At 45.9% G+C, this 21845-nt stretch overlaps 1 protein-coding gene across 2 annotated transcripts in view; it reads left to right on the forward strand.

Annotated features, from left to right (window-relative positions):
* Positions 1 to 21845, forward strand: part of NSD1 (nuclear receptor binding SET domain protein 1) — a 60383-nt gene that overhangs the window by 25404 nt on the left and 13134 nt on the right. For both annotated transcript variants that reach the window (XM_050979804.1, XM_050979805.1), the window contains 16 exons: positions 1672 to 1793; positions 1938 to 2232; positions 3968 to 4077; positions 5143 to 5212; positions 5501 to 5619; positions 9114 to 9257; positions 9698 to 9821; positions 10609 to 10809; positions 12193 to 12372; positions 12678 to 12834; positions 13129 to 13334; positions 13885 to 13997; positions 16463 to 16732; positions 17978 to 18094; positions 19280 to 19421; positions 19833 to 19939. In XM_050979804.1, coding sequence (XP_050835761.1) covers positions 1672 to 1793; positions 1938 to 2232; positions 3968 to 4077; positions 5143 to 5212; positions 5501 to 5619; positions 9114 to 9257; positions 9698 to 9821; positions 10609 to 10809; positions 12193 to 12372; positions 12678 to 12834; positions 13129 to 13334; positions 13885 to 13997; positions 16463 to 16732; positions 17978 to 18094; positions 19280 to 19421; positions 19833 to 19939 — 2477 coding nt within the window. The remainder of the gene's footprint in view (positions 1 to 1671; positions 1794 to 1937; positions 2233 to 3967; positions 4078 to 5142; positions 5213 to 5500; positions 5620 to 9113; positions 9258 to 9697; positions 9822 to 10608; positions 10810 to 12192; positions 12373 to 12677; positions 12835 to 13128; positions 13335 to 13884; positions 13998 to 16462; positions 16733 to 17977; positions 18095 to 19279; positions 19422 to 19832; positions 19940 to 21845) is intronic.

Here is a 21845-nt window from a genome sequence, read left to right on the forward strand (position 1 = left end):
GCTCTAATGGTGTGTTAAGACCATTCCTTTATGTTGGGCAAGGCCTAGAAGGTAGAGAAACTGATGCTGGAAACTGGACTGATGCAGTGCTTTGAGATGCGAGCAGTCCTTGCCCACAGCAGGCAGCTTCAGTGAAAGAGTTCAGAACAGATTACAGTCACAGCTGTGCCATTTCCACTAAGCTCAAACTGCATAAAGTCTTCATCCTAGTTAAATGGCAGCATTGGGCATAATTTTCCCACAAACCTTGTACAGTGGTTTAGAGCAAATAAGGCAGATGTGAAGATTGCTAGAAATGGCTGATGTAAAGCAATTTTATAAATAATGGTTTCATCAGGTCTGTGATTTGCCACTGTCAGTCTGCATTTGGGATTCTTGTATGGGATTCCTTTTGGGAACAAAAAGCAGTTAAGCCAGCCCTTCTGGCACAGTGCTATGTACTCTGCTGCATGGCTTTGGGGCTCTAAATAGTTGCCTGGTGAGGATATTCATCCCATAACTGCTTATGTGCTGAAATGTGTGTTTCACTCAGACACCTGTGCAGAGTGTTAATAGAGGCTGAAAATAGCTGTGTTTGAGAAAGTTGTTTCTTTCTTCTCTTTTGGCCAAGTTTGACATTTTCATGCTTGTTTAACCACAAAGCCACAATAAAATGTAGCAATCTTGTCCAACATCCCTGTTCTGAAGCGTTGCATTGAAATGCTTTGTTATAAAATGCTTCCGTTTTAAAGAAGAGAAAAACACCTCCTACAAATGAAATGAAGCAAAGAGAATATTTATTGTTTGTTCCAAAACTTCCAGGAGACCGCAGGTGTTTTCCTGACTAGGGGAAATCTTTGGGCAGTATTATTTAATGATTTTGAATGCTAAAAAGCAGAAAAGTCAGATATATTCAGAAGTGTTCTGAGAAGTGAGAAAAAGGACATAACTGTGCATCACCTTGCCTTTGCAGCAAGCTGAGAAGAGCTGTCACAGTGTCAGGGTTCAGTTTTTGGAGCTTGCCTTGCGTTGGTGTGTCGAGGTGGTGTGGCAGGGGTGGTTTGGGTTGTGGTGAGGAAACACCTTTTACCTTGCAATGCCACCACACTGCAGAGACAAGAAGTGCCGCAGTCACTGGCTCCCTGATCTCATTGTGGAACAAACAAAGCAATAAATGGGCTCACAGTAGCAGATGGGGAATTTGTAGTATATAAAAAAATGCCAGGGAGGAGGGGAAGGGAAGGAATTAAGTTTATGTGTTCCTAGTGAAACTAGTGACTGAACTGTGTTACTGGAAAAACTGTTTTCCTGTGCCCCTGCACTAAAACCAAAAGAGTTTGAGTAAACAGCAAAAGAGTAATGAGTTGCTAATGACCTTTCGTTCTGGTAGAAGTACTGCAGGCAAGTTAGATGTAGCTTGTAAGGACATGTTGGGTGAAATTTCAGGAGCCTCTCAGCCTGATGTGTTTTGATTTCTTACCTGAACTGCTTGAAGTCCTTAAAAATCCCCCCCGCTAAGTTGGGATTTTGGAAAATAGGAAATTCAAAAATTCCTTGGGCTGTCTCAGAGAGAGAATTATCAGCTCTTTCCACATGGAACCTCTGGAAGAGAAGGCAGGAACAGCTATTATCCACAGATGTGTTGTGGTCATCTCAGAAACACAGTCTTGAAGCTGCTTTCCTTTTTCTTAGCACATTCAGAGAGGAAGCGCCTTAGAAAGCCGAGTAAACGGCTTCTGGAATATGCAGAAGAATATGATCACTTGTTTGCACCCAAGAAAAAATCAAAGAAGGGCCAGGAGCAATTACAAAAGGTGGGTGAAGGACAATGTGCTTTTTGTGGTTATTTCTTCAGGGTTCTGGTCTCTGTGTGTTTATGTTCTTTGTGGTTGAGTGTTCTTGCTGTGTGCAGTGCCATGCAGAATGAATGTTTTCACCAACATATTTCACCATGCCAGGTGAATTCTGTGGCGAGGTCTGAATGTGAAGGAGGAGTTCCTGCACAATGCAGTCCTGACAGAGATACCCAGCAGGGGCCAAGTTCTTTGGTTTCAACTCCATCTTCAACCAAAGAGTCCCCTCCCGTCCTTGAAGCAGAGTGTTCCTTCTCAGAACTAGGATCCCACTCCACTGATCCCCCTAGTCAAGCTCAAGGAGGATCTTCAGATTTTCCAGAGGTGGTGGTTCTGTCTTCCTCTGATGTTTCTGAAGTTTCTGCTTCTCCAGATGCTGAAGAGGGATTCCTGAAATCAGGTAAGTGGCAGGTTGTGTGATGCTGCTTTTGTAAGTGAAAGTAACTCAAGTTCAGTGAAAAATTATTCTTGGGGCAGCATGAAAAGATCAGTGGCTGTTGCCACTGTTTGTTCTTGCCTTCCTTCACTCACTGACTTTACTGTGCTGAGAAGGGAGAAGAGTGCAGGTGCAAGGGTGTCCAGTGACCTGTACTGTTGGCTTTCCATAGACTCTGGTGATCCTTCTTAGATCCTTGCACAGAATGCCTCTTTTGTCCATATGAAGGAGGCCACAACTCCTTCACTGAGTCCTTGCTGTCTGTCCTGCCGAACAGTGACATTCCTTTAGCTTGACAGTCTCTTGTTGCTGTAAACCCCTTTGTATGGACATTTCTGTGCTGAGGGTGATGCACAAAGTCTAAGCTTCATTGGTCATGGAGTGATCTTTTGCTCTCCTAGGGAGCTCAGGGAGCTGTAGCACAAAATTCCCTCAGGAAGAACTTTCTGCTTAATTGGTTCTAAGCATCTGTATAAATTTTTGGGGACTTGTGTGAGCAGCAAGCCAGGTTCTTGGTCTTCAGTAAGGCACAGTGGAGAAGGAGTATGGTCTGAGAACCCATTTCCCCTTTCCAGCATGTCAGTCTCAGAGTCTCCTTTCAGTATGTTTATTCTCTGATAGCATCTAAAGACGTGTCCAGAATTAAAGCCCTCGTGTTCTGGCTGTGCTAGCTTGGAGGCAACACTGTCCCTAAAGGGCTTGTAGTCAAAAAAAATTAACCAAGCAGGCAGATTTTTGGTCAGTTAGCCTGTCATGTGTGAGGGAAGAGGGATTGCCTCTGGAAACAACTTGTGGGTGTCACAAGGAAGTGGAAAGTTGGAGAGGATTAAAGGAGAAAAAACCAGAGGATGTAAACCCAAGATTAGAGATGCAGGAGAGCACAACAGGCTGCAGCAGTGGGAGCGAACATCCAGACTGCAGAGGTTGTGTAGCTCTTTTCAGTCATTTCCCCATACCTTTTGCTGAAGCACACAGAATGGGCAGAAGCTTGTCTTGAGGGTTAGGAGTGTGATGGATGAGCTGTGCCTACAGAGGTGTCAAAGGGCACAGCTGAGACTGTCGAAGGCAGCGGATGAATGGGGTGGGATGGGTAACAGGCTGTGTCTGCAAAGTGTCTGCACTCAGCATCAGCATTTCCTGGTTCTAAGTTTATACTGTTGCCAAAATTAGTGAAGGAGCCCAGGTCTAGCAACTTGCTACCTCCTGAGGACCAGGATACAGCTTGAGTAGGAAATAGTTTTGTTGGGGTATCTTTGCTCAAGTAGTTTTAACCAGGGTTGTGATCTTCAGCCTGTTTACTGCAGCAGCATGAATGCTGGTATGAGGGGTGTGGGAGTGTAGGGAGGGCTGTGTCAGTGGTAGGACTGGCTTATGCAGATCAAAGTGTTTGGGAAATTATGATGTGAATTGTGCTGCCAGTATGTGTTACCTGCTGGCAATGAGTTCACAGCCTCTTTTCTGTGGGTGGATTTTTGTATTACATGTTGAGGTGAGCCTGAAGGTCATGACAGACTGAGGTCTGTTTCTATTGAAGTTGTACAGAAGCAGGTAATTGGCATCTCTGCTGTAGGAGCTTATGATCTCAAAGACGGGGTGAAGCGGATTATTTTGAACTGCTGGCTGATATTTACTTAATGGCCTTAATCTGATGGAAGACAAGAAAACCCCTGTTTATCTGATGTGAAGGGTTTCATTGCAGGAAACTTCGAAAGCAAGCGTCAAAGGAAGCCCACTAAAAAGCTCTTGGAATCCAATGACTTGGACACTGCCTTTATGCCAAAGAAGGAGGAATGGACTCCCCAGAAGAAGGTACTTCCCTTCCAGCTCTTTTGAAAACTGGATAGAAAGCAGGCCCAGACAGTAGATCCTGCTAAACAAGACACAATGCAATGGGATGTGGTTTTTTGTTGGCTGCAGCCCAGGAGCAAAGGTCCACCCTTCCCAAAGGTGCTGGTTGCTGTGTTGTGATGAAATAATCCACTGTCCCCCACCCCTCTCCACTTGTAATGGGGATTGGGTAGTTTTGGTTTAAAATCTCCTTTTTAAAATTGATTTATATGGAAAAGGAGTCATCTGGATGCTGGCTGGAAAGGTATGAGCAGAAATGTTCTGCACAGAGGCTTTCTGTCATGTTACAGTGTAGCTTGAACTTGAACCTAAGGCTTTGTCCTTTTCTATCAGATTTCTTCTGAGCAGTGTTTTCTTTGTTACCTTCCCAAGTGAGCAGGTGAATGCATGTAAGTGCAGAGCTTGAAGCAGGATGGAGGCTTGAGGTGAATCACATGAATGAGCCTTGTTTGGTTCGGATTTTTAAAGAAAATGCTGCTCTTCTCCACTGAATACTCAGTATTCAGTGACATGGTTTGGAAAAATATAAATTGTATTTATTTCATATCATGTGCCTGCACAGAACTTGTTATCAGTATTCCTAAAGTTGACTAATAACACTTCTTTCCTTTTCTTTTCCTGTGAGGCACAGTCTTAGTACAGTTATCTCCATTGCAGTAATGGAGAGGCCAGTGTATTTCAGTCTTAAGGTCTGTCAAAGTGTAAACTCAGAAGAGAATGTCTTTTCCCAGCACCTTACAGAGTATTAGCAGCCTTGTTAGGAGAGCATAGGAAGCAGTGAATGGTGCTGATGAGCACAAGACACATCAGACTCCACATTCCTCCCTTCCCAGAGACAGACTTTGACATGTGTGATTTATCACACACACAAACCAAATATTTTCTTGTAAAATCTCTAACAACTGATGAATTCATGATCTGGATGGTAAATTAGGTGTTGCAGTCATTCCAAGAGGTTTCACAGCTGAGGAGCGTTTGCCTCTGTTTTCATCTGGTGACTTGACTCTCTCTCCTGTGTGTTTGTAGGGTACTGGCCCTTCAGAGAGTGACAGCTCTGAGCTCTACTCACCAGCCCACTTCCAAGACCTGGGAGAAGGTAAGTGAAGGCAGGGATAGCAGGGCAGACTGTTGGGATATTTGGATCAGTGCCTGTGGAACTGTGTATGTGTGTGTAAGTGCTTGGTGCTCTGGGTTCAGCAGCCTAGCAAAAGTTGCTTAAAGCAGTATGAGTTGGTGTTTCTGTTATGGCTGCAGGGCAGAGGGCTGAGTGCCTGGAGGCTGGTATTGCCCCAGCCTGAAGCTCTCTGCAGAACTTGCTGGTGTTACCTGCAACAAGGAAGTTATTTCTGCATTTTCCTTGAATGGTTTTTCTGTTGCATCCCAGCTTCTGAAAAGCTCTTGGAAAAACAGCGAAAGCGGAAGAGGCAGCGCCATACCTCTGCTGCAGTCCATTCCAAGAAGGAGAAAAATGAGGAGGGGCTGGGGGAGACCCCACACTCTGAGGTACTGTTGGATCTTCATGCTCTCATCCCTATAACCTGTTTGCTGCTTCCCAGGGTACTTGGCAGAGCCTAAGCCGGAGACGTCTTTAGGGCTGTCATTTGAGAATTTGTCCCCCTGGTGCAGCTGCATGAGCTGGGGTTAGGCTGAAGATACTGCCTTGATTTCATAGCTATTTTATAATGATGCTTAACTCAGTCTCTGTTTTCAAACTGCTACTTAGCCAATTCTCTGAGAGGCTGTTCTGAATTCATGGAACCAGGTTTTACCAGGCATCTTGCTTTGCACTTCAGAAAATCAAACTGCTTCTCTGGGGGTGGGACTCCTGCCCTTTTACAAACCAGTTTGAAGCACAAGGACTAGAGTGGACTTCAGCCCCTTCTGCTTGCACTTGAAGACCAGGATAAGCCAAGAACCCCATTGAAGGGGCTGGGGGGGACTGTCTGTGACTGCTCAGAAGAGCCTCTGATTGCATTCTGCCATTCAGCAGAAAGGGATAACTGGGGCAATTCCCTCTGCTACATATTAGCAGGTCAGTGCACAAATATCTCTGACAAGCACATTTTGCCTTTTAGGAATGAGCCAGTTATCAGCAAGTGTAGGGGAGGCAAGACTTCTGGGAGAGGCAGGACACGTCTGGGCCTCTCGCCATCGCGTCTCACTTCCAGTGGCCCAGGTTCAGCAGCAGGCAGGATAGTCAGTATGTATTTCAGGAGCCAATTATAGATCAATATTGTTATATTTGTTGTTGTAACACAGTTTACAGGAGAACACAAACCTCACACCACTTTAAACAGTTTCAGCCATCCTGTTGCATTTTGGAAAGGGCATCTGTGATAAAGTCAGTAAATTTGGGTAATACCCTTGGTCCATATAAGCTTTCCTGTGCTGGTGTTAGTTTGAAATGTGCTCAGCTGGACTAGAGTTTTAAATCAGCCTGTACAAATACCTTTGCCAGTTGTGGGCAGGGGCAGTTAACACTGTCTGCTCTACCCCCTAAGAGACAGCAAATTCTCTGTGAAAAGAGGAGCAGCTCAGAGCAGCAAAGATCTAGGCCATGACTCTGAATCCTGTACTCACTACTCACTGCAGAGGAAACCCAGTCTTAGCTGCCTCTAGATGTATTGAGTATCAGAAGTCAGGTAGGGTGTAAACCATGCCCAAAAAAAAGGTCAATGCTTGGCACCTTTGCCAGCCTCCCTTTCTGTGTAATTGTGTCTCTTTAGCTGCTGTGGTGGGTGTTATCCCCTGGCTTAGGTGAGTATTGGGATGCTGTGGAGGTGCAGTTGCACTTTCATGTGGAATCCAGACCTTTCTGGTCCCTCAGTGACTGCACACACTGAGCAAGGAGCTCCACTTTGCTAGAAAAAATACATGGTTTGATGATACAGCCCATTGAAGCCTTGGATCCAGCTGCCTTCCAAGGAAAAGAGGGCAGAGGAAAGCTTGTCAGCCTGGGCTGAGCTAGGCATCTTTCTCTGACCTTGCCTGTTTGTGGAGCCAGGAGTGCAAATTTACAATATCAGGGCAGTAAGAGACTGACAGAATGGGATGGGAAATGCTGTTGAAATGGTTGTCAAGGTTGTGAGCCAAGGTCAGGCTATGCCAAAGAACAGGTCAGGCTTTGGGATTGTGCTAGACACAGCAGTAAGGATAATTCTGGAAGAAGACCTGGGATGAGCCTTTCTTTCTGCAGGAGGTATGGAGTGTTGCAGTGCTTGTGCAGAGGAAGGAGGGGAAAGAGTGGCAGATCCTTGAGTGGCAATGCCTTTTTCCATGTTCACAAAGGATGGGCCTTGCACATCCTGTCTAGCTCTGACATCCCTTCCCTGGGCAGTTCTGGGAGCAGTATTAGAACAAGGCTGTACTCTGTAAGGTGTGTTGGACTGGCAGTAGCCTGTAGTTGGGACTTTGGGTTTTTTCTTTTTTTTCTCTCAATAAACTCAGTTTATACCATTCATCTTTGTAATGTGTACTTCAATATATCCTCACTGCATCTGTACATCATTGCTCCACAGAGGGCACATGGCTTTAAAGTGTCCCCAAATAAAGTCATACTGCTACATTTAGGGAATAGGGGAAAAACCAACAGTTCCAGGCAAAGAAAGCATCATTATTTGAGCAGAATGCTAGCTCCAGGTTCTTCCAGCTTTAATCTTTAGAAGATCTTTATGTCCTTTGTCCTTTTTTTCCCAGATTCAGAATGTGTTCAAAAGGCATTCAGTTCAGCTTACAAGCTTTAGCAGCAGTACAGCTCAGACTTTCCCATACAGAAAGTGGTGCAAAGCTCCCTCTCGTGATTGTTAGCTGGACAGGCTTGCACCAAGCAGGCCTGGAGGTGTGGGAGTGATGTCTGCTGCTTCTGCCAGCAGTTTGAATTCTCACAAGGTCTCTCTGGTGAGCTATTTGTGCCTGGGTATACAGTGGCTACAGCTTAGTGACCCAGGAAGGAGCTGGCAGCTGTGCCCTGAGATCACTCAGCTACCTGCAGTGAGCTGGCTTATTTAAAAGTGGCAGAGTCCTTTAAAATGTTCTGGCTCAAAGCACGTAGCTAAAGGCATCATTTTAGTGCAGTATTAATGTCCTTAAATTGTACCTACTCTGGAGTGGCAGCTGGGGCTGCTGAGGCCACTGAAGTGTTCCTAGACCTCCCAAGTGGGCTGGGAGCTGGCAGGATGGTGTTTTCTAGCCCTCAGTTGCCTGTCCTGACAAAATCTGTGGCACTGCTGCAGGGTGTAGCTGCAGGACAGCTGTATTTTGTGCTAGAAACAAATGTGGCTAGGATACCTGCTGTTTTTTCCTCTTATCAGTGCCTGAGCAGGTCCCATGAACACTGGGAAGCCTTGTGGCAGGATCCCTGACTTGGCCTGTGAGTGTGTGGTTGGGCCTTTATCATTTGAAAGCCGTCCTCTCCCCAGGATGGTTTTTCACCAGTGGATGTTACAGGCAGTGCTGTACACTCATACAGAACAGTGGGAGACTCCACACCTCAGTCAGGATGGGCTGTGAATGCCCTGCTGTGCTGCTCCTTTTGGGGTTGGCTGACTTCATACCAACACAGGCCTTGAGTACCTTTGTGTCTCTATTTTACATGGGTTAGAACAAGCTGAGATGAGTGTAGAAGAAAAATGGTGTTTGTTTAGTGTGTGACAGGTGTTTAGTGTGTGAAGGTTGAGGTTTTTCATTTGTGTTTCTGGTGCGAGTAGATACTGGGGTGCTTCTGATTTTTTCTACCTGATTTGTGTCCATTCAGGGCTCACTCCTTGCTCAGAGAGGGGTTATGCACAGACAGATAATTGTGTTGTGTATTTTTAATCATCTAGTAAACTAAGAGTTCTTTCCTTTCCCTTCCTGTAAATCTTTTGGAGGAACTGTAATGGGGGGTGTTCTCTCCAGGGGGGGGTAGCACTTGCCAAACCCATTAAGTGACTGAATTTGTAGTTTCCAAGTCAGGCTAGGTGCTTCTGACAGTCCTAATTCTAGTTTTCTCTTTAAAGGGGGAGACATCTGTTCATGGGACTGCTGCAAGCCCTAAAGAGGGTCATGAGGAGGGGTCAGAGAATGACCATGGAGTGCCTTCGTCCAAAAAGATACAGGGGGAACGTGGAGGAGGAGCAGCTCTCAAGGAGAATGTGTGTCAGGTAGTGTTCCTGAAAAAAATCTCTTTGAAACTATCCCACTGCAAAGTATTTTTGTGTAATTCTGGGACACATTGGTGCCCCGGGTAAGCCCAGGTAGCCTCCAAGTACTTACTGCAGCATTAATCAGCTTTTTGTGTTCTTGTAATGCTTGTATCAAGTATTTTTCCTGCATTAGCCTTTCTTCCTCTTAAAGTTCACAGAGGTTAGGGAGAAGTGACCAGAGTAAGATACATTTTACCCACTGTTGGATACCAGGGAGTTGGATGGTAAATGACAGTGGTTATACACAAACTGCCTGAATTAACTGACACAAGGAAAATGTAGCATTTTTCCCCGGGGGGGTCTCTACCTGCAATTCTGGCCAGCACAGGGGTTGCTGCTGTGTGGGATGCTGCTGGGAGGAAAATTGCTCAAGCTGATACTGTGTTTCTTTCCTGCAGATCTGTGAGAAGCCAGGGGAGTTGCTGCTGTGTGAGGCGCAGTGCTGTGGTGCTTTCCACCTGCAGTGCCTTGGGCTCTCCGAGATGCCAAAGGGCAAATTCATCTGCAATGAGTGTTCCACAGGTAGGGCAGCTTCTGTGAGGGTAGGACTGAAGGCTTACCTGGTGCTTCTTTGACTGGAGTGATGTGCCTGCTGTAGGGCTGCTGAGTAGCTCTCAGTCCTTAGATTATTGGTTTGATGTCTGATAATGACTTTCTAATTAGAATCATGGAGTAATTTGGGTTGGAAGGGACTTAAAGATCATCAAATTCCACCCCCATGCCATGGGCAGGAGCACCTTCCACTAGAACAGGTTGCTCCAAGCCCTGTCCAACCTGGGCTTGAACAGTTCCAGATGAGAGGCATCCACAGCTTCTCTGGGCAACCTGTGCTAGGGCCTCACCACCCTCATTTTTTCCTAATGTTTAATCTAAACCTACTCTTTGTTGATTTGAAGCCATTAATAATGGCTTCAGATATTTACCAGCCTTACTGTTGATTCAGACTTGGTGTACAAAGAAGTGAATGTCCATGATCTGCTGGGAAAGAGACAAATTCTTACCTTGGACTATAGAAAGGGGTCTAGTGGGGAGGAGAAGTCTTTTTCAGGCTGGAAAGGAGGAAATCTCAAAGTAGGGTTATTGGTTTTTTTCATTTTCTTTTTTCCATGGCCTAATATCCCAGTTATAATAATATTTGTTTTGATGTGGATTTCTATTGCAGCTTCAGGCCAAACCAGCCTGCTGCAGAGACCTGTGCTCTGGGATGGGTGTAGCAGGCAGGGAAGTTGTGCTGTGCTGTTAGGCAGCCTGGTGACAGCATCAGCTGTCATTTAGCCCTCCTGTGACCAGTGCATTGCTCTTTCTGCAGGGGTCCACACCTGCTTTGTGTGCAAGAGCTGCGGGGAGGATGTGAAGCGGTGCTTGCTGCCCCTCTGTGGGAAGTATTACCACGAAGCCTGCATACAGAAATACCCACCCACAGTCATGCAGAACAAGGGCTTCCGCTGCTCCCTGCACATCTGCATGACCTGCCATGCTGCTAACCCAGCAAACATCTCTGCCTCTAAAGGTACCCAAGTCCTCCAGGGTGGTCTGGGGGGTGCAGTCACCTGGTTTTTCTTTGTTTCATGTCCACCTGGTTCACCAGTTCTTTGCGCTGTTGCCTTTGTGTCCTTGCCACAGCACTGGCTGTGTTTGCTGAGGAGTAGCTGCTCCCAGGGGAGTGGAAGGGGTGGTGTCAGAGTATGAGGCTCAGCAGCACTCCCCATGGTCGGCCATGGCAGCTGGAATGTTCTCAGGCTGTCCTGAGGCTCGGATTCCTGCACGCCCAGCCTTGCCTCAGGCCTCAGTGGGTTTTTGAGTAAATCTCTGGAGCTGTACAGACACGCTTGTGTTTCTCCCACCTGCTCCTCACTGTGCCAGTGCTGCAGATGGTGCCTTGCTTAGCAGCACAGGCTGTCAACACAGCAGCATCAAGAGCAGCACAGGGCAAACTATGATATTGTTCTACTAATCCATTTTTTTCTATGTAAGCCCTCATCTTGTAGTGGAGACACCCTTGGGCTAAGCTTCCTAAGCAAACATTTGTTTGAGCTATTTGCAGCAATACCTTGACCTTTATCTCACATGATCAAACTTAAAACTTTTGTGATTGCTGTGTATGTTTGCTTCTAAGGCTGCCTTTCTTTAATCCTTGGGTACCTTAAGACGGGTGACAATAAGACTGGCTCTATTTTTATCCTCAGAGTCTGTGTCAAAGTTGGCTTTTTTGCCCCCATTTATCAGTATTTGGTGTAGAAAACAACACCAAGGCCAAGCCCACAGCCAGCCACTTCCCCACTGAACATTTTGTTGACTGGCTGCTGCTTCTCAGTGGTCACATTTACCCCTCTTCTCCCACCTCTTCTTCCTGTTTATAGTCTGCTGTGAGGAACTGAAAACGGGCTCTCAAAAACCTCACATAAACTAGGCCTGTAGGGAAGTCTGAATTGCCTGGAAGTACTGGAATTTCAGGGTAAAATCTGATAAACAAGAGGCAAGTGCTTGTGTTTTCAGAAGCTACATGGATTGATTTCATTATGTGCAGCTAAGCACTTGGAACACCCTGTCTGTAATTACTGTCGGAGCTGATTTAGTAATTATTTGTGTATGATAGGAAGCAGTCACAGTCTGTGAACTCTTGAACTGTTTCTGCACAGCATGCAGGAGATTTTTCATTTCTAAATAATGCAATTTTATCTATGGTATAGGTATTACAGATTTTATAATTTTATATATATTTAGTTATATTAAATAACTTAATAGAAATCCAGTGAGTATATCATTGGTGTTCTATAAAAATTAAAGGTCAGCTTCCTTCTCCAGAGCTCATTTGGAGCTTAGGTATGAGTCTAGTTTTAGCAGGAAGGAGTGGTGATCCTGCAGAGGCTGACTGTGTGGCTGTTGGTGCCAGGTCGGCTGATGCGCTGCGTGCGGTGTCCGGTCGCGTATCACTCCAACGACTTCTGCCTGGCCGCCGGCTCCGTGGTCCTGGCCTCCAACAGCATCATCTGCCCCAACCACTTCACTGCGCGCCGGGGCTGCCGCAACCACGAGCACGTCAACGTCAGCTGGTGCTTTGTCTGCTCGGAAGGTGAGGTCTCCTGGCCCCAGGGAATGCCCTGCCCAGAATTCATTACAGAGGGCAGAAGCTTTTCCCATTCCCAATGGGAACTGCAGAGAGCAGACTGCCTCTCTAGCTTTCCACATTTAAGTCCAGCTTTAGGCTAGGACCTTTTCTGAATTCTTAGAAGGGTTCTTTTTACACCGTGAATAGGGCCCAGCTTTTGAAAAGGGCTTGCAGGAGACCATCATTCCCTTTTTCTAGGTCTGTCTGGAAATAGGGAGTGCAGGGCTTCTGCACAGTGACAGATCAATTTCTCCTCTTTCTCTTTGCAGGGGGCAGCCTTTTATGCTGCGAGTCGTGCCCGGCTGCGTTTCACCGTGAGTGTCTAAACATTGAGATGCCAGAGGGAAGCTGGTATTGTAATGATTGCAAGGCAGGCAAAAAGCCACACTACAAAGAAGTAGTCTGGGTGAAAGTTGGGCGCTACAGGTAGGTGAAGATAGAACAGACTTGTCCCCATTCCTTCTTCATGCAGTGCTCATGGTGATGGAGGTGAGGAGCTGCTCCTCTCGGCAGGGTTCATTGCAGCAGGCCTCTGCATTTTTTGCATGCACATTGCTGGTAAAATGTGAGCTTTCCTCCTCCAGTAGCCTCTTTTCTCCCCACCAGCCTTGCTGGTAAGCCCTCACACACTTTTTCCCCTGTCTCCATGCAGTAGCATACTTTTGAGGTGTCTGGAAGTGGGGAAGCCAGAGGTTTCATCTGCCCTTTCTTGTGTTGCAGGTGGTGGCCAGCTGAGATTTGCCATCCTAGGACAATCCCTGTCAACATCCAGAAAATGAAACATGACATCGGTGAGTTCCCCGTGCTGTTCTTTGGCTCCAAGGACTACCTGTGGACCCACCAGGCTCGTGTGTTCCCTTACATGGAAGGTGATGTCAGCAGCAAAGACAAGATGGGGAAGGGCGTGGATGGCATATACAAAAAAGGTAACTTGTCTTCATCCGGGGAAGTACATGGTCTTACCTTCTTCATTCCTCTTTGGAAAAGTGTCATTCACGTAGCAGAGAAAAATGTCTTCTTATAACTGAAGTGAAATTAAATGTGTAGAATGAGTTGCTGCTTATGTAACATCCAGCATGCTCAGAGTGTTTGTTTGATTCCCAGTGAGGGAGAAAGGTGTGCAGATCTCAAATATTTGTCCAGCTCTGACATAGCATCTCAAAATTCAAGTGAGCTGCTGCTGTGTCAGCTTCCCTCTGTGCAATACAGTCATTATCTTGATATAAAAGTGTACTTGAGAGTTATGGATGTAGCTGCCTGGCATCTCTGCCCACGAGGGCAGGCAAGATAGCCAACAGATGGGATGCTTCATCACCCATGAGCAGGCCCTTGACTGTAATTTCTGCACTTGCCTGCTGCATTGGCCTTTTCTTCACCCTCCTCTGCTGAACCTTGTGAACACTGGGTGGACAGTGGCTGCCCAGCTCTGTGTGAGCAGAGGGAGTTCCTCATAACAGAGCCTGTTCTCTCACTTAGCTCTTCAGGAAGCTGCTGTGAGATTTGAAGAATTGAAAGCACAGAAAGAACTGAGACAACTTCAGGAAGACAAAAAGAATGACAAGAAACCTCCTCCCTACAAACACATCAAGGTGAGGGGAGGTGGTGGGGGGCAGGAGCGGAAGAGAAGTCTTGAGCTCTGGTGCAGGTGATTTACAGGTATACAGAAACATTTCTGATGTTTGGGTGTCTGGCTGTTCTTGAAGGTTCCTTTGATCCTCTCTCCATCCTCAGCAAGCTGGGCTGCAGTAACAGAGGTGCTCTGGTTTGCTGGAACAAATCTGGTCATGTCTGTGCTGTCCGTGTCAGTTGTGTGGTCCAAAGGAAGTGTCTCTGAGAACTCAGGGGAGAGGGGTGGTAGTGCTCAGTAAGGTCAAATGCTCCATGCTGCTGATGGCAAGGGGGACAAACCAGGACAGGAGGTGGTCAGGGTGCAGTGCAGCAAGGCTGTGTGGAGGGTGTGGTAACCCACAGTATCTTCTCTCATCTGCTCTTGTTTCATATCTCTCTCTGTATCAGTTGGTGACTGAACAGGAATACTGAAGCAGGTGTACAGGCTGCAATATCAGCCCTTTTCCTCAGTTTTGGGGAACTATTCAAAGGGCTATTACGGTCTGTTAAATATTATTATTATTGAGTTAGAATTGGAGCAGCTATAGCTACAGGATGGGAGGTGACTTGAGAGGAGAGCTGAGGCCAAGCATGTGCCTGTGTCTGAGAAGTGGATCCCAACTGACCAGAAACCCAGTGACTCAGGGACTGTGGATTTGTTTGCTGCTTCTGTCTGCTCCTTCCCTTTTTATGTGGCGAAATATGAAAGCTTAACTGATTTCTGGCACTTTTTGTATCTAGCTAGGATTTTTAGGCAGGCAGGTATATCCTGCATTAGTTACTGTGTGGTGTGAAGAGCACAGCTGAATGCTGTGGCAGCAGTATGGGCCTGGCAGCTTCAGTGGAGGAAGTAGTTTCTCATTATAGCTATTTTTAGGCCTCTCTGGCCACAACATGAAGGAACTTTGGAAGCAGTTTAGAGCCTTTGAAATACCCTTTTATATAAATAATGACGGTTGTGGTCATTAGTCATGGCAGCTCTTCTGAGGTCTGGGTGCAAGCTGTTTGTCTCTCTGAAAGCAAAGCAGTTGCAGGAGCAGATGGTGAACTGGAGAGGGCTTCAGGATGGAATGGCTGAGAAGCTGTTTGTGTCCACTCCTTCTAAGGACATCCAGCACCTCTAGTCCATCCCAAGGAACACCCACATGAGAGGCTGCTGTAAAATGTACTTGGGATCCTTCATCACATCAGGCTTGTGATGAATCCAAGCATTGCCCTGTTTTGGTTTTTTTCCCAGCAGTGCCTCAGAGAATAGGGTAGGTGTGTGCTGGGGATATGTGGTGTGTAGTGGCAGTGCTGGGGCAGTACCAGTAGTGGATTGACCCAATCCTGTGAGTGTTGCCACTCTTAATGAGTCTGGGTAAGAGATGGGAAGCAGCAGAGGAGAACCTGAGTGACAAGGAAGGTTGGAGGTGGGACACAGTTCTAGGAGGAAGGTGGGAGAGATTGTGTTGAAGTGATTAATGAGGGGTTTCTGCAGGGTTTGTGTTTAAACAAAGGGGGATCAGGACTAGGCCAGCCTCAGACAGGCTGTCAGTGTAGAAACTCTGTGGGTGGGACTAGGTAACTTATACGGGGGCTGGAATAGTTTTGATAAAATCCCTTCCTTTCATGTTCTGGGAGAGGAAAGTAAGACAATGGTTCACCCAGGGAAAGAGCAACAAGGAGCTTTTCTTCAGTGTCTCTCTCCAAAGTCCTGACTCTCTGTTGCCTGCTTTTCAGTGTTTGCTGCCTTTAACCAAACCCCAAGGACCCAGCTCATGCCACAGACACGCCAGTCGCTTCTCCACCTGGTGCTGCACTCTGCTTCCTCCTGGAGCGGTTTTTAGAGAGCTCCTTGGCTTAACTCTGAGCTCCTCTTTGGGCCTTCCAACCCCAGCCTTGTCTGGTTTGGCTTCCATTTACATCTGCAGGACAGTTGGGTAGGGAGGTAACTGCATGGTAGGCCTTCTGTCACAGGTGTGACAGCTGAGAGCACAAACCAGCTTGAAGGTAACATTCAAAAAGCAAGGGCAGTAAGGGAAAGCTGAGGAAAAGCACCTGACACTCAGACTAGAAAAGGTGCAATTTGATGAAGAAAGTGGTTTGGTGCTGATCACAGGGATGGCGTGTGCCCGGCAAAGAGCACTGGGCTGGCCACCTGAGCTAGGTGTGGGCTCAGTGATGGGAGGGGGACACTTGGCAGCCTCTCGCCTTTCCAGGGTCACAGAATACACACTGCACCAGGTGATAACTAACGGGGAACCTGCATCCTCCTGAGCTCTTTCCTCCAACCTTCTGCCTCTCGGAATAGCATTCCCAGAAGTACAGCTGTGCCTGTACTTGTGTCCTTCTGCCCCTCGCTGTCACTAAGTCACTGCAGCTCATAGGCAAGGGTGGAGTACAGAAGTGCTTGTCGGGGTAACCTGTAGCTCCCAAGAGCTCATGTCCCTCATGTGCATTGAAGGTGAACCGGCCGGTGGGGAAGGTGCAGATCTTCACTGCAGACCTGTCGGAGATCCCGCGCTGCAACTGCAAACCCACGGACGAGAACCCCTGCGGCCTGGACTCGGAGTGCATCAACCGCATGCTGCTCTACGAGTGCCACCCCCTGGTGTGCCCTGCTGGCGAGCGCTGCCAGAACCAGTGCTTCTCCAAGCGCCAGTACCCCGAGGTGCAGATCTTCCGCACGCTGGCACGAGGCTGGGGTCTGCAGGCCAAAACAGACATCAGGAAGGTACCTGTGCTCTTTCTGTGTCTTTTTCTCTTGTTGTTTCTCTCTTGATCACTCCTGGTTTGAAAACTGGGTTTGGAAAAGGCTTCTTGCTGTAGAATGCCATTTAGAAAAAAATTGAATTTAATCTTTCCAGTCTTGATGAGAGTGTTTTGGCTCAGCTGACAGAGAAAATGATTTGCATGTCCCACAGGGTAGGAAAGGTGATTGCTTGGTCAGTTTGCTTATAAGAACAATGCGACGGTGCTCAGGATTTCCAGATGGGAAACAGTGATTATTCCTCCCCCCTATTCTTGACTAACCAGGCTTATCCAGCATGAGAATCTTGTGTCAGAAACAGAAACCAGGGCTTGGATCTTAAAAAAAGGCAGTGTCTTGGACATGGCTGTAATTACTGCTAAAACTGATTATCTCCACCTAAAACACTTGTATGTGTATTTTAAATGCAAAGAGCAGTTCTTTGGACGCACATCTGTGCTGAACGAAGAAGGAGGATTGTTAAATCCAAAAGAACCCCAAAGCTAATAAAGGATAAAGTGAAACAGAGGATTATTAGCATAGTGAGAGAGGAATGTCTGAAAAGGAAGTCGTGATGACTTGATAAGAGGGAGGCCTTGATAGAAGAGGCAAAATGTGAGTCTGTCCTGTTGGAAACTTTGCTGTCTGCTATGCCATAAGTTAAAGGATATTTCTGCCTTTCCATGTGCTTGTTTCACTTTCAGCAGACAGTCTGGAAACAGAAACAATCAGTTATTTAGTGAAGGGACCTATTAGCCGCACTGGAGCAGAGCTGGGGCTCTCTTTAATGGCTGGAGTACAGTCTCTGCAGTACTTGACTGCAAGAAAACTCCTGCACTCACTGCAGGAGCAGGTGCTCCAGGTGCATCCTGCTGCTCCATGTGGTTGGTCCCCAAAGGGATATTGTTTTCATCTGGAATGCAATTAAGGCATGCTTTGAGCTTTGCAGCAAAGTGCTGTTCTTGTGGTTAACTTCTGTGCTGTCCCTGGATGCTAATTCTTTCTTTGGCACAAAGAATAACCTGATGGTCACAGTTCTTTATTTAATTTATTTTGAGTTATTTGAGCATGTGCAACGGATGTATGGTTCAGGGCTCTTGGTGAAGGTTATTGGCCAAACTGGCTGCAGAGCGCAGGGAGAGATTTTTAGAAAGGAAACAGGAGCTAAGTTCTAGCACAAAGGTGGATCTGCAGATAATTTGTCTTATCAGCTTGTTTTGTGTCTTGCAGGGTGAATTTGTTAATGAGTATGTTGGGGAGCTAATTGATGAAGAGGAGTGCCGAGCCCGAATCCGCTATGCTCAGGAGCACGACATTACCAATTTCTACATGTTGACACTGGATAAGGTATGTGCAGGCAATGTCCTGCCAGCATCCTGAACAGAAGTAAAAAGATGGGAAGGAAGGCATAATACTCCATCTAGCAAAAAGGTGCTAAGCATTGCTGATGAGCTGGTCTGCATTTCCTCTGAAATGACTAAATGAATTAATGTGTAGTAGAGGAGCTTCAGGTTGGATTTCAGGATTAGGAGGAAAGTCTGAACAGGCATTGCCTGAGTTTGTTGATTAGAGGTGAGGACAGTTGTCTGAGGACTGTAGATCCTACTTCAGCATAAGAGGCTGAATTTGGGAACATTGGGATCCTTCCCAGCAGCTGAACTTAGGAGAGCCCAGAACGGGGTCGGTGTATGCCAGAAGAGGAATGTAAGTTACAGGCACAGCAAGACCTTCATCCGATTTCAGGCCTCAGGTCTTGCTATTCTCAGTAGACTGATGGATTTAGTTACACCCACAGGATCCCCAGTGGGTCCTGCAGGCTAGGTTGTTGCTATGAACTCCTGATTTTTAGAGGTTTAAGTGATTGTGTTAGCTGGTTTCCCCACTTTGTCACTCAGCCATGGAAAGATGAGAAAGAAACCATGAAAGCAGACATGGGGGTGAACCTGTAGAGTGTGGGGCATGATAACAGTGACTGCTTTGTCTTTCCCCTCATCCTACTGCAAGTTCACACTGACCATATCTTGTTCTCCTTGTATGGCTGATGGGGCAGACCCAAGTGTTAATATCTCCTCATTACTACAAAAGCAAATCTCAGTTACAGCTTCCCTCTCCAGCCCCATAACAAGCTGTGCACCAGTGTACCTCAGCTTACTCACTCTTCCTGTTTGTTTTTTTTTTTTCTATATACTGACATGTAAGAAATAGGAACTGCTGTCTTGCTTTTAAGCAGAAGTTGGGGCCTGGAACCATAAGCACTGCCTTGGAAGTGTGCTGGGCTGTTTATCTGGTGTTTATCCAATACTGATGCCTCAGGGAGACTCTGTTTCCCAGAAAGCAACAGTGGCACTGTCCTGGCTGTTTGGGGTCCCTGTGTCTTTGAGGAGAAGGATGATGTGCAGGAGGCTGTATTGCCATGTGATCTGCCAGACTGGCCAGAGGCATCAGAGCTGGTTGATTGCAGTGGATGACAGCTGATTGAAATGTGGTTTTCTGGTTGTTTTGTTTTTTGTTTTTTTTTTTTTGCAATTCCAGGATAGAATCATTGATGCTGGGCCAAAGGGCAACTATGCTCGGTTCATGAACCACTGCTGCCAGCCCAACTGTGAGACTCAGAAATGGTGTGTGAATGGTGACACTCGGGTCGGGCTCTTCGCACTTGTAAATATCAAAGCTGGTAAGGAACACACTGTCAATGCCTGCAGTAGCCTCGGGGTTCTGTAAGGAAAAGGGAAGGTTTGTAGCTCTCTGGAAGGGGATTTAATTTTTTTTTTTCATTGGGTTGTTCATGAGGTTTAACAGCAGCACTAACATAAGGAAACACACACAAGGTATTAGTGGAGGTTGATACAGGGCCCTGCTACAGGATCAATGCCCTTTTTAGCTGTAAAATGTGGTAGAGGAGAGGGGTTGTACTGAATTTTCAATCTACACTGATCTATGAGGAGATTAGTAGTTTGCTGTCCTTGTGTAGTGGTGGCAGTCATTTGTGACTTTGTATTTAAAAAATGCTTTTATTTTAGCAGTAAAACATTCTACTCTGTACTTCATTAACAACTTGCTTGGTTTTGATCTGCTTTTGTGCCAGGGACTGAGCTGACTTTCAACTACAATCTGGAGTGTTTGGGAAATGGGAAGACTGTTTGTAAATGTGGTGCCCCAAACTGCAGTGGCTTCCTAGGAGTAAGGCCAAAGGTATGATGCATCATTTAAGCTTTTGTTCTTCCAGATTGCTTCTTTGCATGGTTGTGTATCAATCATTGGTTGCAGAGGTTTCTGGTTGAAGAGATCATTTAAGTGTGCCATGGGAACAGTGCTTGAAATGAGTTAAATATTCAAGTTTTCATTCTGAGAGCAAGTCTTAGTCTTCAGTTATCAGAGTTGCTATAAATAATGACAGGAAGCTTTATTTTACACTGAAAGAATAAAAGAAAGAGGGTGGGGTTTTTAATTTTTTTTTTAAAAATTCTACTTCTTATCATGACATTTTCCATAGCACTAGAGGAGCAAAGGACAGGCCTGGGAAGGACTTCATTAGATAACCAAGAAAACACAACTCAGCCCATTTCCCAAAGTAAAGACTCCCAAAGTAAATTGTGAGCATGCATGGAAGGCCAGCAAACCCAGATTCCTTCACACTGAAATTGCTTTAGATCCAGAAGGCTGCTACCTCACCATCTATTCTGCAGTAAAGTTCTTAGTTTTATTCTGGTTTTAATGAAATGACCAATTTTTGCACATCAGACAGACATAAGAAATCTGCCATATCTGTAGTTGAAAAATCACCAGCTTTTAGAACTCACTGACTTTTTGAGGGCTTCGATTTGTAACTGTAATGTTGCAGTAACAGGAATTGATTTCAATTACCTCCTTGTGTGAGCTGGTTCTCACTGGGAAAAGGAAATAACAGAAGCAGTTGGCCGAGTTCCCAGCTGTCACCCGCTAAATCTATGTCTCAGCTGTTGGTTTGATACAAGTGCTTCACCAAATCAGTCTGTAATCCCTCTGCTCTGGCATGTGGATCCTGCCATGCCCACAGTTAAGGGTTAAAAACCTCCAGCAGCACAGTTGTTGAGCCCCATCATTATATAGGGAAGGTTTTATGAATTCTCCAGGGATTAGTTCTTCAGAAAAATTAACTTACAAAAATAAAAAATGGATGTCTTGAGAAGCTGACAGATGAGGGGAGTGGCACATCGGATGTATTTAGTTCTTTCCTGGGATGCAATTTAATTGATTTTGTGCTGCCCTTGTGTTATACATGGTTTGACTGTCATTTTTGCCTTGAAATTGCAGGTTGCACGATGGAAATGAGAGAAAGGTGCCCTTTAGTTGGCATTCATGTTCCATTGTGATATCTGAGGCGACTCATTCCATCTTGATGAGATGGGCTAAGAAACACTCCCGAGAAAACAATACCTTGGGGTGGTTTTTTTAGAAAAATTCTTCTCACAATAGATGCATTTTTAAGCTTGCTGATGATACAGCAAGACAAAACTGATTATACTCAAGTTCACTCTTAAAAGTGCCTTTTAACTGGGAGTGTGGAGGAACGTTTGGGAGTCTATGGTACTGCAGGGAGCAAGTGGGAATCGTTTAGTCCAGCTGTTAGACCTTTCTTAGACATTCAAATTATCTGTGAAGGGATTTTCTTGTTCTCTTTGTAATTAGATGGCTGAGGAATCAGGCCTGAAAATCGGTGGCTTAGTTTAGGTGGAGGCTTTCAGTGCCCGCATTTTCAGTGGTAAGAAAGGCTTGGCTTGTCCCCATTGTCAGGGGGAAAGCAGAAGCATCCACATGTGAAGGCGAAGGAAACAATCAAGAGATGTAACTCCTTGGTGACAGGAAAGCTGGATAGCCAGCTGCAGAGTTCTGAAATTAAAGGTCTGGAGACCAAGGTTTTTAAATGTTTTGGTGATAAAAATATTATGCATGATATTTTTGCAGAATAAAGGATGTAAAAATTGCTTCATAAGCATTGTCTCAGCATACAGATATATCCTGCATGGAGAACACATATTTGAACACAAAGAGATGTAGAAAATGGCACAGAATTTAGCTCGTGTCTCCTTAGATAAACTGGACTGATGGTGCTTTGATA

This window comes from Serinus canaria, chromosome 13, assembly GCF_022539315.1.
Source record: "Serinus canaria isolate serCan28SL12 chromosome 13, serCan2020, whole genome shotgun sequence".
NCBI lineage: Eukaryota > Metazoa > Chordata > Aves > Passeriformes > Fringillidae > Serinus > Serinus canaria.